The sequence below is a fragment of the Ranitomeya variabilis genome, chromosome 8 (genome assembly GCF_051348905.1).
Source record: "Ranitomeya variabilis isolate aRanVar5 chromosome 8, aRanVar5.hap1, whole genome shotgun sequence".
NCBI classification, from domain to species: Eukaryota; Metazoa; Chordata; class Amphibia; order Anura; family Dendrobatidae; genus Ranitomeya; species Ranitomeya variabilis.
Window position 1 is genome coordinate 15,714,221 of NC_135239.1, and position 13,670 is coordinate 15,727,890.

At 53.4% G+C, this 13,670-nt stretch overlaps 1 protein-coding gene across 5 annotated transcripts in view; it reads right to left on the reverse strand.

Annotated features, from left to right (window-relative positions):
- Positions 1-13,670, reverse strand: part of SRSF11 (serine and arginine rich splicing factor 11) — a 34,953-nt gene that overhangs the window by 20,644 nt on the left and 639 nt on the right. For 2 of the 5 annotated variants that reach the window (XM_077278867.1, XM_077278865.1), the window contains exon 2: positions 2,002-2,138. In XM_077278867.1, the coding sequence (XP_077134982.1) occupies positions 2,002-2,123 (122 nt within the window). In that variant the 5' untranslated portion in view covers positions 2,124-2,138. Of the gene's footprint in view, positions 1-2,001; positions 2,139-9,438; positions 9,452-10,106; positions 10,129-13,670 lie in introns of those variants that run through there. The other 3 variants (XM_077278868.1, XM_077278869.1, XM_077278866.1) reach the window with 3 other exon arrangements.

The window sequence follows — 13,670 nt, forward strand, 5'->3', positions numbered from 1 at the left end:
AGACCCCTTCCTACATCTCCTTTTTTCTCCGGTTACTAGTGGTCCCTGAGGTCAGACCCCTTCCTACATCCCCTTCTTTCTCAGGATATTGGTGGTCCCTGGGGTCAGACCCCTTCCTACATCCCCCCTTCTTTCTCAGGATATTGGTGGTCCCTGGGGTCAGACCCCTTCCTACATCCCCTTCTTTTTCAGGATATTGGTGGTCCCTGGGGTCAGACCCCTTCCTACATCCCCTTCTTTCTCAGGATATTGGTGGTCCCTGGGGTCAGACCCCTTCCTACATCCCTTTCTCAGGATATTGGTGGTCCCTGGGGTCAGACCCCTTCCTACATCCCTTTCTCAGGATATTGGTGGTCCCTGGGGTCAGACCCCTTCCTACATCCCTTTCTCAGGATATTGGTGGTCCCTGGGGTCAGACCCCTTCCTACATCCCCTTCTTTCTCAGGATATTGGTGGTCCCTGAGGCCAGACCCCTTCCTACATCCCCTTCTTTCTCAGGATATTGGTGGTCCCTGAGGCCAGATCCCTTCTTGCATCCCCTTCTTTCTCAGGATATTGGTGGTCCCTGGGGTCAGACCCCTTCCTACATCCCTTTCTCAGGATATTGGTGGTCCCTGGGGTCAGACCCCTTCCTACATCCCTTTCTCAGGATATTGGTGGTCCCTGGGGTCAGACCCCTTCCTACATCCCTTTCTCAGGATATTGGTGGTCCCTGAGGTCAGACCCCTTCCTACATCCTCTTCTTTCTCAGGATATTGGTGGTCCCTGAGGTCAGATCCCTTCCTACATCCCTTTCTCAGGATATTGGTGGTCCCTGAGGTCAGACCCCCTCCTACATCCCCTTCTTTCTCAGGATATTGGTGGTCCCTGAGGTCAGACCCCCTCCTACATCCCTTTCTCAGGATATTGGTGGTCCCTGGGGTCAGACCCCTTCCTACATCCCTTTCTCAGGATATTGGTGGTCCCTGAGGCCAGATCCCTTCCTACATCCCTTTTTCAGGATATTGGTGGTCCCTGAGGTCAGACCCCTTCCTACATCCCTTTCTCAGGATATTGGTGGTCCCTGAGGCCAGATCCCTTCCTACATCCCCTTCTTTCTCAGGATATTGGTGGTCCCTGGGCTCAGATCCCTTCCTACATCCCTTTCTCAGGATATTGGTGGTCCCTGAGGTCGGACTCCTTCCTACATCCTCTTCTTTCTCAGGATATTGGTGGTCCCTGGGGTCAGATCCCTTCCTACATCCCTTTCTCAGGATATTGGTGGTCCCTGGGGTCAGACCCCTTCCTACATCCCTTTCTCAGGATATTGGTGGTCCCTGAGGCCAGATCCCTTCCTACATCCCTTTCTCAGGATATTGGTGGTCCCTGAGGCCAGATCCCTTCCTACATCCCTTTCTCAGGATATTGGTGGTCCGGGTCCCTGGGGTCAGACCCCTTCCTACATCCCTTTCTCAGGATATTGGTGGTCCCTGAGGTCGGACCCCTTCCTACATCCTCTTCTTTCTCAGGATATTGGTGGTCCCTGGGGTCAGACCCCTTCCTACATCCCTTTCTCAGGATATTGGTGGTCCCTGGGGTCAGACCCCTTCCTACATCCCTTTCTCAGGATATTGGTGGTCCCTGGGGTCAGACCCCTTCCTACATCCCTTTCTTTCTCAGGATATTGGTGGTCCCTGAGGTCAGATCCCTTCCTACATCCCTTTCTCAGGATATTGGTGGTCCCTGAGGCCAGATCCCTCCCTACATCCCCTTCTTTCTCAGGATATTGGTGGTCCCTGAGGCCAGATCCCTCCCTACATCCCCTTCTTTCTCAGGATATTGGTGGTCCCTGAGGCCAGATCCCTTCTTGCATCCCCTTAGCATATTGAAGTCCCCCAAGGCCAGAACATTTTTTAAAAAAAACCCCACAACAATGGGCCTAGATGTGTCAGCAGGTGCGCGCTGCGGAGGTGGTCGCTGCCCGCCGCCATCTTGCCCCGCCATCTCCCTCCGGTCACTTACTCTGGTGGGAAGAGTCTCAAGTCTTCGATTTTGCCCAAGAACCCGAAGAGGGTTTTCATCTGCTCGGTGCTGGCGCTGGGAGACACGTTCGTCACCTGGATCACGTCTGTGCTAGAAGCCATTTTCCGAGCCTCCTGCTTTAACACATTAAATACGAAAACAAAAAAAAAACAAGAGTAACACACAGAATTAGTAATCTGAGGACGAGGGCGGCGGAGTCCCCGGCGGGAATGGCGGGAGCGCGGCCGGTCACAGCGACGACAACGGAGCCGCCGCCATGAAAATCTACAAGGAGCTGACTGGGCCGCACTGTCCCACAATGCATCGGGCGCGCCTGCGCACTACCGGGCTCACCCAAACCACGCCTCCTAGCGCTTCCCGCGCACCACCCTAGCCACGCCCCACTCTGACTAGAAAACCGAGTCCCACGATGTGGTCAGGGGTGGGTCGTGTTGTCCTGCTGGGAGTTGTAGTTCTCCCACAACCAGATGGAAACCATAATATACATTTATTAAAAATACATAATATAGTAAAAAAAAAGCCATCCGTCAAATCGACTTTAGTCAGAGTTCAATGCAAACGCCTCAAAATCCACCTCAGAAACCGTGACCGTGTCCATGAGGTATTTCTGCCTGAAAAAATGCTCCAACTTTTGACTACTGAATCCATAGACTGCTCCACGCACAGAAACATTTGTTTTTAGTATTTTGTTTTATTTTCCAGACCAAAAAAAAAAAAAAATCCTCAAAAAAAAACAAACGATGGCGTTTAGTTTTCTAGCTTGTGTTTGTTGTGGGGTTTTTTGACCCCAAATTCTCACGATTGTGTTTAAAATTTTAAAAGCAAAAAGAAAGTCACCTATTCACCGTAAAATAGTGCAAAGTATGGAGATAAAATAATTCCAGGACGCGACCGGAGGACAAATGGGGTAAAAGTCTGAGTTACGACTGATAGATCCAAAGAAACCTCTGGAAAATAAAAACTGCGCCCACCGTAAGGAACAAACACCAAAAAACAGACAACGAGGCACAAATGTGAACACTCCCACAGGCCGGGACCACATACCGTCATGGCTGAAAGTGTCGGCACCCTTGAAATTCTCCCAGAAAATTAAGTACTTCTCCTGGAAAATTATTGCACTTACACACGTTTTGTTACACGCAGGTTTATTCCCTTTGTGTGTATTGGAACAACACAAAAAAAAAGGAGAAAAAAAGGGCAAATTGGACATAATTTCACACAAAACCCCAACAATGAGGATAAAATGGTTGACACCTTTCTAAAACTGGGAAAACAAGCCTGTCTAAGGCCGAGGTTCCCGACGCTAGCGTTGTCTCCGCCGCACAACGGGGGCAGCGGATGCATTTTTCCAGCGCATCCGCTGCCCCATTGTGAGGTGCGGGGAGGTGGGGGCGGAGTTCCGGCCGCGCATGCGCGGTCGGAAAAAGCGGACCGTCGGGAGCAAAAAACGTTACATGTAACGTTTTTTGCTCCCGACGGTCCGCCACAGCACGGCGCAACCGTTGCACAATGGTTGCGACGTGTGTCATTGCGTCGCTAATGTTAGTCAATGCAGAAAAAACACATCCTGCAAGCACTTTTGCAGGATGCGTTTTTTCGGCAAAACGACGCATTGCGACGTAATGCAGTTAACGCTAGTGTGAAAGTAGCCTAAGGTTCAAAGATACGATCGCACACGAAGGTGAAGCATGAATGTTTCCAAACCTCTTCATCAGGACCAAACCACAAATGCGAGACTACAGTTTGCCAAAATGTTCGCAAGTGAGCCAAAATCCTTCTGAGAAAGACTCATGTGAACAGATGAGACCAACGGAGCTTTTTGGTAATGCACATCATTCTACTGTTTACTGAAAACAGAATGAGGCCTACAACGAAAATGAGGTGGAAGTATATCCAGCTCCAGGTAAAATCAATGCGTTTATTGATGAAAAAATTGCTTAAAAATTACATCCTTGACAGGAAGGGGGTAGACAGGCAATGCAACTCGTTCCAAACGCAGCTTCGGCATTCTTTGTCACAGCTCCCATTGTGCAGTGCGGGCTGCCTCTATATCCTGGCGCTAATTACAAATAGGTGTAACATCCCGAGTCATACAATGTTTGGTGGATGACCGCAATCCAGAACGGATAAGGCCTCTTTTACACTAGCGTCGTTCACTGCACGTCGCTATGCGTCGTTTTGTAGAAAAAACGCATCCTGCAAAATTGCTTGCAGGATGCGTTTTTCCTCCATAGACTTGCATTAGCGACGCAGTGCAACGCATTGCCACACGTCGCAACCGTCGTGCGACGGTTGCGTTGGACCGTCGCCACAAAAAGACGTTGCATGTAACTTTTTTTGTGCGTCGTGACCGTCTTTTCCGACCGCGCATGCGTGGCCGGAACTCCGCCCCCTCCTCCCCACACATCACAATGGGGCAGCAGATGCGTTGTAAAACTGCATCCGCTGCCACCGTTGTGCGGCGCTTTCACAGTTTGGGTCGGTGCGACGTGCAGTGCACGACGCTAGTGTAAAAGTAGCCTTATACAAAACATTATGCAATTCCCATAAATACAAAGGTTGTATGTTAGCAGAGAAAAGACAGAAAATAAGAAACTAAAAACATATGCAAAATGGTAAAAATCCAATAACATGAAAACGAGAATCATTAGATTTATAATGAAACATAATTTCCTTGCGTGTATTCAAACCAAAAGGGGTCGGGGTATCTGGGTTATAGATCCAAAAAGCTTCCCTAAAACGCAGTGCGTTTTACCTGCGGATTTCCTGCATTTTTTGTGCAGATTTAACCTGCGGTTTTACACCTGCGGATTCCTATTGAGGAGCAGGTGGAAAACGCTGCAGAATCCACACAAAGAATTGACATGCTGTGGAAAATACAACGCAACGTTTCCGTGCAGTATTTTCCGCACCATGTGCACTGCGGATTTGGTTTTCCATAGGTTTTCCATGGTACTGTAAACCTGAAGGAAAACTGCTGCGGATCCGCAGGCAAATCGGCACCGTGTGCACGTAGCCTAAGGGCTCATTTCCACATGCGAGGCACATGTCCGTATCTCGCATGTGGAAACCAAGCTCTGGCGCCGGCACTTTGGAGCGGAGCTGTGCAGCTCCATGTGTTCCTATGCGGCCGCACGCTCCGCTCTGGAGTGCCGGCTCCACAGCTTGGTTTCCACATGCGAGATACGGACGTGAGCCTCGCATGTGGAAATGAGCCCTTACTCATATGTCACTGCCAAAGTCTTTGGCTGGGGAAAGGGGCAGATAGCTGGGTCAGGAGTTGAAGAGACCTCTTGTTTCTATGTAGAGCAGAGACAAAAATAATTATCTGGGTAGAAAGGTAAAATGAGCAATTGTAAGTACACAGTGCTATATAATATGACCACAATATCTTAAGAACTGTGATGGGAGGAGTGCTTTAAGTTGGGTATCAATGTACCATAGATAAAATAAAGATATACCGTATATGCTAAACCAGGAGTGGGAAGTTAACGTTCCCAAGGGGATACACAAGAGACTGTGATGGCTGTGAAGGGCTCAACCAATATACTGAAATTAATTATGCTAAATATTAATATAAACATATCAATTATTATTTGATATTGTGTCACTTAATATTGAGCAGAATTAAGTATGCAGACATCCCCCTATATACAGTATGAGCCCACCCACAGCCCCCCATATACAGTATGAGTTCCCACATAGACCCCTTATATACAACAAAACCAAAAAAACTAAGGTTGAAACTGCGTTGTTTTTTTTGTTTTTTTAGTACATTACAAAGCAATTATTAAAAACTACAACTCAGCCCATGAACATGGAGCCTTGGTAGTGCTTTGTTGAGGGAAAAATAAAAAAAGTTTATGGCTTTTAAGAGAGGAAAAAAAATCGAAAGAGCAAAAACTGAAAATTTCCCAGTCATGAAGGGGTTATTGAATTAGGCACATCCATTCTTAACCCTTTAAGGGGAGAGACAATTTTTGGATTTTCACTTTTTTTCCTCTCCTTATTCAAATAACTATCGCTTTTTTATTTTTCTGTCCCCACAGCAAAATGAGGAATTTATTTTTCCGAGATGAGTTAGGCTACGTTCACATTTGCGTTGCGTTGGGCGCAGCCGCGGCGACGCATGCATCCCTATATTTAACATGGGAAGCGCATGGACATGCGTTGTGTTGCGTTTTGTGACGCATGCTTTTTTTGGCGCAAGCGTCAGGGCGCAGAGGATGCAGCATGTTGCATTTTTTTTGCGCTAAAAAAATGAACGCATGCATCACAAAATGCTGCGTTTTGCTGCATTTTGCATGCGTTTTTGCGTGCGTTGTGTCGCCGACGCAGCACACAACGCAAATGTGAACGTAGCCTTAGGCTGTTTGAAGAAATGTCCAGGATTTGCTGCGGACTGGACGCTGCGTACATCCACAGTGTCCAATCCGCAGCGTCCAGATGTTACAGCATAGTGGAGGGTATCCGGACATGCGGAGCGTCTTTATAGACCGCAGCATGTCTATTTATCTTGGGGAGACGCTCCGTCTCCGCAAGATAGATACCACAGTCTATGTATACAATGCAGTGGTTCCACATGTGTTCAATGAACACATCCAGAATCACCTGCGCGTACAACAGGGGGCGGTGCTTTGGGCGGAGCGGGGTATCCGCAGCGTCCAAAGAGCAGCCATTCCGGCACGTGGAAACATACCCTGAAGGTATGTGCACACGTTGCGGAATGGTGTGCCGATTTTTCCGCACTGATTTTGGTAAATCCGCAGTAAATCTGCACTGCGGATTTACCGCGGTTTTTGTGCAGATTCCACCCGCGGTTTTACATCTGCGGATTCCTATTGAGGAGCAGGTGTAAACCGCTGCGGAATCCGCACAAAGAATTGACATGCTGCAGAATATAAACAGCTGTGTTTCCGCGCGTTTTTTTCTGCAGCATGTGCACTGCAGATTTTGTTTTCCATAGGTTTACATGGTACTGTAAACTCATGGAAAACTGCTGCAGATTCGCAGCGTCGAATCCGCTGCGGATCCACAGCAAAATCCACAGTGTGTGCACACAGCCTGAGGCCGGCCTCACACTAGCGAGTTTTACGGACGTATGAGCGCATAAACTACGTCCGTAAAATACGCATTACACACGGCCCAATGATTCTCTATGGCCCAGCTCCTATCTGCCGTATATTACGCATCCGTAATATACGGTCTTGTACAGCCGTAGAAAATCGCAACATGCTGCGTTTGTCACCGTATTGCGCAAAAAAATCGCCAATGAAAGTCTATGGGGGCGAGAAAAAAACGGATTCCACACGGACCAGCAGTGTGACTTGCGAGAAATACGCAGCGGTGTTAGTGACAAGCCGGTAATTCAATTGCCGGCTTTTCATTTCTCCTTCCCAAACCCGACAGGATATGAGACATGGTTTACATACAGTAAACCATCTCATATCCCCTTTTTTTTTGCATATTCCACACTACTGTTAGTAGTGTGTATGTGCAAAATTTGGGCGCTGTAGCTGCTAAAATAAAGGGTTAAATTGCGGAAAAAATTGGCGTGGGCTCCCGCGCAATTTTCTCCGCCAGAGTGGTAAAGCCAGTGACTGAGGGCAGATATTAATAGCCTAGAGAGGGTCCATGGTTATTGCCCCCCCCCCCTGGCTACAAACATCTGCCCCCAGCCACCCCAGAAAAGGCACATCTGGAAGATGCGCCTATTCTGGCACTTGGCCACTCTCTTCCCACTCCCGTGTAGCGGTGGGATATGGGGTAATGAAGGGTTAATGTCACCTTGCTATTGTAAGGTGACATTAAGCCAGATTAATAATGGAGAGGCGTCAATTATGACACCTATCCATTATTAATCCAATTGTATGAAAGGGTTAAAAAAACACACATTATTAAAAAGTATTTTAATGAAATAAACACACAGGTTGTTTTAATTTTTTATTGCTCTCTCAATCCACCTGAAGACCCTCGCTCTGAAAAATAATAAACCAACAATATACATACCTTCAGATGATCTGTCACGTCCCACGAAGTAAATCCATCTGAAGGGGTTAAATCATTTTACAGCCAGGAGCTGTGCTAAAGCACTCCCTCCTGCCTGTAAACCCCGGGTGCTGAATGGAAAGCAGGATGATCTGTACTTACCTTGAGTTGCGGTGAGGCGCCCTCTGCTGGATGTCCTCATGAACTGGAGCCTTGGAAAAGTTCCCACGCTCGAGTTCATATGAGGACATCCAGCAGAGGGCGCCTCACCGCGACTCAAGGTAAGTACAGATCATCCTGCTTTCCTTTCAGTACCCGGGGTTTACAGGCACGAGGGAGTGCTTTAGCACAGCTCCTGCCTGTAAAATGATTTCACCCCTTCAGATGGATTTACTTCGTGGGACGTGACAGATCATCTGAAGGTATGTATATTGTTGGTTTATTATTTTTCTGAGCGAGGGTCTTCAGGTGGATTGAGAGAGCAATAAAATATTAAAACAACCTGTGTGTTTATTTCATTAAAATACTTTTTAATAATGTGTGTGTGTTTTTTTAACCATTTCATACAATTGGATTAATAATGGATAGGTGTCATAATTGACGCCTCTCCATTATTAATCTGGCTTAATGTCACCTTACAATAGCAAGGTGACATTAACCCTTCATTACCCCATATCCCACCGCTACACGGGAGTGGGAAGAGAGTGGCCAAGTGCCAGAATAGGCGCATCTTCCAGATGTGCCTTTTCTGGGGTGGCTGGGGGCAGATGTTTGTAGCCGGGGGGGCCAATAACCATGGACCCTCTCCTGGCTATTAATATCTGCCCTCAGTCACTGGCTTTACCACTCTGGCGGAGAAAATTGCGCGGGAGCCCACGCCAATTTTTCCGCCATTTAACCCTTTATTTTAGCAGCTACAGCGCCCAAATTTTGCACATACACACTACTAACATTAGTAGTGTGGAATATGCAAAAAAAAAGGGGATATGAGATGGTTTACTGTATGTAAACCATGTCTCATATCCTGTCGGGTTTGGGAAGGAGAAATGAAAAGCCGGCAATTGAATTACCGGCTTTTCACATATATCGCGCTGAATTAAATATAAATACAGAATATATATATATGTGTCTCAATGACATATATATATATATATATATATATATATATATACTGTATATATGTTTTAACGAACATTTGAGCACATAAATCCATTAGATGTCGGTTTTGCAAGCCTGCGAGAAAACATCATGTAAAAAAAAAATTTGGTTAAATAAATAAATTTGGTTTGTGACACCATTTTGCGAGACGAGATCTGTAATATTTTTTATTTTTCTGGCAATGGAATTGTGTGAGGGCTGTGGGGATGGTGTGACAGGTACCTGCATCCCCGTCTGGTACCTGGAGGGACGGTATGACGTGACCGGTACCTGTGGGGGCGGTGTGACCGCTACCTGTGGGGGCGGTGTGACCGCTACCTGTGGGGACGGTGTGACCGCTACCTGTGGGGACGGAGTGACCGCTACCTGTGGGGACGGAGTGACCGCTACCTGTGGGGACGGAGTGACCGCTACCTGTGGGGACGGAGTGACCGCTACCTGTGGGGACGGAGTGACCGCTACCTGTGGGGACGGAGTGACCGCTACCTGTGGGGACGGAGTGACCGCTACCTGTGGGGACGGAGTGACCGCTACCTGTGGGGACGGAGTGACCGCTACCTGTGGGGACGGAGTGACCGCTACCTGTGGGGACGGAGTGACCGCTACCTGTGGGGACGGAGTGACCGCTACCTGTGGGGACGGAGTGACCGCTACCTGTGGGGACGGTGTGACCGCTACCTGTGGGGACGGTGTGACCGCTACCTGTGGGGACGGTGTGACCGCTACCTGTGGGGACGGTGTGACCGCTACCTGTGGGGAGGGACCGCTACCTGTGGGGACGGAGGGACCGCTACCTGTGGGGGCGGTGTGACCGCTACCTGTGGGGACGGTGTGACCGCTACCTGTGGGGACGGAGTGACCGCTACCTGTGGGGACGGAGTGACCGCTACCTGTGGGGGCGGTGTGACCGCTACCTGTGGGGGCGGTGTGACCGCTACCTGTGGGGACTGAGTGACCGGTACCTGTGGGGACTGAGTGACCGGTACCTGTGGGGACTGAGTGACCGGTACCTGTGGGGGCGGTGTGACCGCTACCTGTGGGGACGGTGTGACCGCTACCTGTGGGGACGGAGTGACCGCTACCTGTGGGGACGGAGTGACCGCTACCTGTGGGGACGGAGTGACCGCTACCTGTGGGGACGGAGTGACCGCTACCTGTGGGGACGGTGTGACCGCTACCTGTGGGGGCGGTGTGACCGCTACCTGTGGGGGCGGTGTGACCGCTACCTGTGGGGACGGTGTGACCGCTACCTGTGGGGACGGTGTGACCGCTACCTGTGGGGACGGAGTGACCGCTACCTGTGGGGACGGAGTGACCGCTACCTGTGGGGACGGAGTGACCGCTACCTGTGGGGACGGAGTGACCGCTACCTGTGGGGGCGGTGTGACCGGTACCTGTGGGGACGGAGTGACCGCTACCTGTGGGGGCGGAGTGACCGCTACCTGTGGGGGCGGAGTGACCGCTACCAGTGGGGGCGGAGTGACCGCTACCTGTGGGGACGGAGTGACCGCTACCTGTGGGGACGGAGGGACCGCTACCTGTGGGGACGGTGTGACCGCTACCTGTGGGGAGGGACCGCTACCTGTGGGGACGGAGGGACCGCTACCTGTGGGGGCGGTGTGACCGCTACCTGTGGGGACGGTGTGACCGCTACCTGTGGGGACGGAGTGACCGCTACCTGTGGGGACGGAGTGACCGCTACCTGTGGGGGCGGTGTGACCGCTACCTGTGGGGGCGGTGTGACCGGTACCTGTGGGGACTGAGTGACCGGTACCTGTGGGGGCGGTGTGACCGCTACCTGTGGGGACGGTGTGACCGCTACCTGTGGGGACGGAGTGACCGCTACCTGTGGGGACGGAGTGACCGCTACCTGTGGGGACGGAGTGACCGCTACCTGTGGGGACGGAGTGACCGCTACCTGTGGGGACGGAGTGACCGCTACCTGTGGGGACGGAGTGACCGCTACCTGTGGGGACGGTGTGACCGCTACCTGTGGGGGCGGTGTGACCGCTACCTGTGGGGGCGGTGTGACCGCTACCTGTGGGGACGGTGTGACCGCTACCTGTGGGGACTGAGTGACCGCTACCTGTGGGGGCGGAGTGACCGCTACCTGTGGCGGCGGTGTGACCGGTACCTGTGGGGACTGAGTGACCGCTACCTGTGGGGGCGGAGTGACCGCTACCTGTGGGGCGGAGTGACCGCTACCTGTGGGGGCGGAGTGACCGCTACCTGTGGGGGCGGTGTGACCGGTACCTGTGGGGACGGTGTGACCGCTACCTGTGGGGACGGAGTGACCGCTACCTGTGGGGACGGAGTGACCGCTACCTGTGGGGACGGAGTGACCGCTACCTGTGGGGACGGAGTGACCGCTACCTGTGGGGACGGAGTGACCGCTACCTGTGGGGACGGAGTGACCGCTACCTGTGGGGGCGGTGTGACCGCTACCTGTGGGGACGGAGTGACCGCTACCTGTGGGGACTGAGTGACCGGTACCTGTGGGGGCGGTGTGACCGCTACCTGTGGGGACGGTGTGACCGCTACCTGTGGGGACGGAGTGACCGCTACCTGTGGGGACGGAGTGACCGCTACCTGTGGGGACGGAGTGACCGCTACCTGTGGGGACGGAGTGACCGCTACCTGTGGGGACGGAGTGACCGCTACCTGTGGGGACGGAGTGACCGCTACCTGTGGGGACGGAGTGACCGCTACCTGTGGGGACGGTGTGACCGCTACCTGTGGGGACGGAGTGACCGCTACCTGTGGGGACGGAGTGACCGCTACCTGTGGGGACGGAGTGACCGCTACCTGTGGGGGCGGTGTGACCGCTACCTGTGGGGGCGGTGTGACCGGTACCTGTGGGGACGGTGTGACCGCTACCTGTGGGGACGGAGTGACCGCTACCTGTGGGGACGGAGTGACCGCTACCTGTGGGGACGGAGTGACCGCTACCTGTGGGGACGGAGTGACCGCTACCTGTGGGGACGGAGTGACCGCTACCTGTGGGGACGGAGTGACCGCTACCTGTGGGGACGGAGTGACCGCTACCTGTGGGGACGGAGTGACCGCTACCTGTGGGGGCGGTGTGACCGCTACCTGTGGGGACGGAGTGACCGCTACCTGTGGGGACTGAGTGACCGGTACCTGTGGGGGCGGTGTGACCGGTACCTGTGGGGGCGGTGTGACCGCTACCTGTGGGGACGGTGTGACCGCTACCTGTGGGGACGGAGTGACCGCTACCTGTGGGGACGGAGTGACCGCTACCTGTGGGGACGGAGTGACCGCTACCTGTGGGGACGGAGTGACCGCTACCTGTGGGGACGGAGTGACCGCTACCTGTGGGGACGGAGTGACCGCTACCTGTGGGGACGGAGTGACCGCTACCTGTGGGGACGGAGTGACCGCTACCTGTGGGGACGGAGTGACCGCTACCTGTGGGGACGGAGTGACCGCTACCTGTGGGGACGGAGTGACCGCTACCTGTGGGGACGGTGTGACCGCTACCTGTGGGGACGGAGTGACCGCTACCTGTGGGGACGGAGTGACCGCTACCTGTGGGGGCGGTGTGACCGCTACCTGTGGGGGCGGTGTGACCGGTACCTGTGGGGACTGAGTGACCGGTACCTGTGGGGACTGAGTGACCGGTACCTGTGGGGGCGGTGTGACCGCTACCTGTGGGGACGGTGTGACCGCTACCTGTGGGGACGGTGTGACCGCTACCTGTGGGGACGGAGTGACCGCTACCTGTGGGGACGGAGTGACCGCTACCTGTGGGGACGGAGTGACCGCTACCTGTGGGGACGGAGTGACCGCTACCTGTGAGGACGGAGTGACCGCTACCTGTGGGGACGGAGTGACCGCTACCTGTGGGGACGGAGTGACCGCTACCTGTGGGGACGGAGTGACCGCTACCTGTGGGGACGGAGTGACCGCTACCTGTGGGGACGGAGTGACCGCTACCTGTGGGGACGGTGTGACCGCTACCTGTGGGGACGGTGTGACCGCTACCTGTGGGGACGGTGTGACCGCTACCTGTGGGGACGGTGTGACCGCTACCTGTGGGGACGGTGTGACCGCTACCTGTGGGGAGGGACCGCTACCTGTGGGGACGGAGGGACCGCTACCTGTGGGGGCGGTGTGACCGCTACCTGTGGGGACGGTGTGACCGCTACCTGTGGGGACGGAGTGACCGCTACCTGTGGGGACGGAGTGACCGCTACCTGTGGGGGCGGTGTGACCGCTACCTGTGGGGGCGGTGTGACCGCTACCTGTGGGGACTGAGTGACCGGTACCTGTGGGGACTGAGTGACCGGTACCTGTGGGGACTGAGTGACCGGTACCTGTGGGGGCGGTGTGACCGCTACCTGTGGGGACGGTGTGACCGCTACCTGTGGGGACGGAGTGACCGCTACCTGTGGGGACGGAGTGACCGCTACCTGTGGGGACGGAGTGACCGCTACCTGTGGGGACGGAGTGACCGCTACCTGTGGGGACGGTGTGACCGC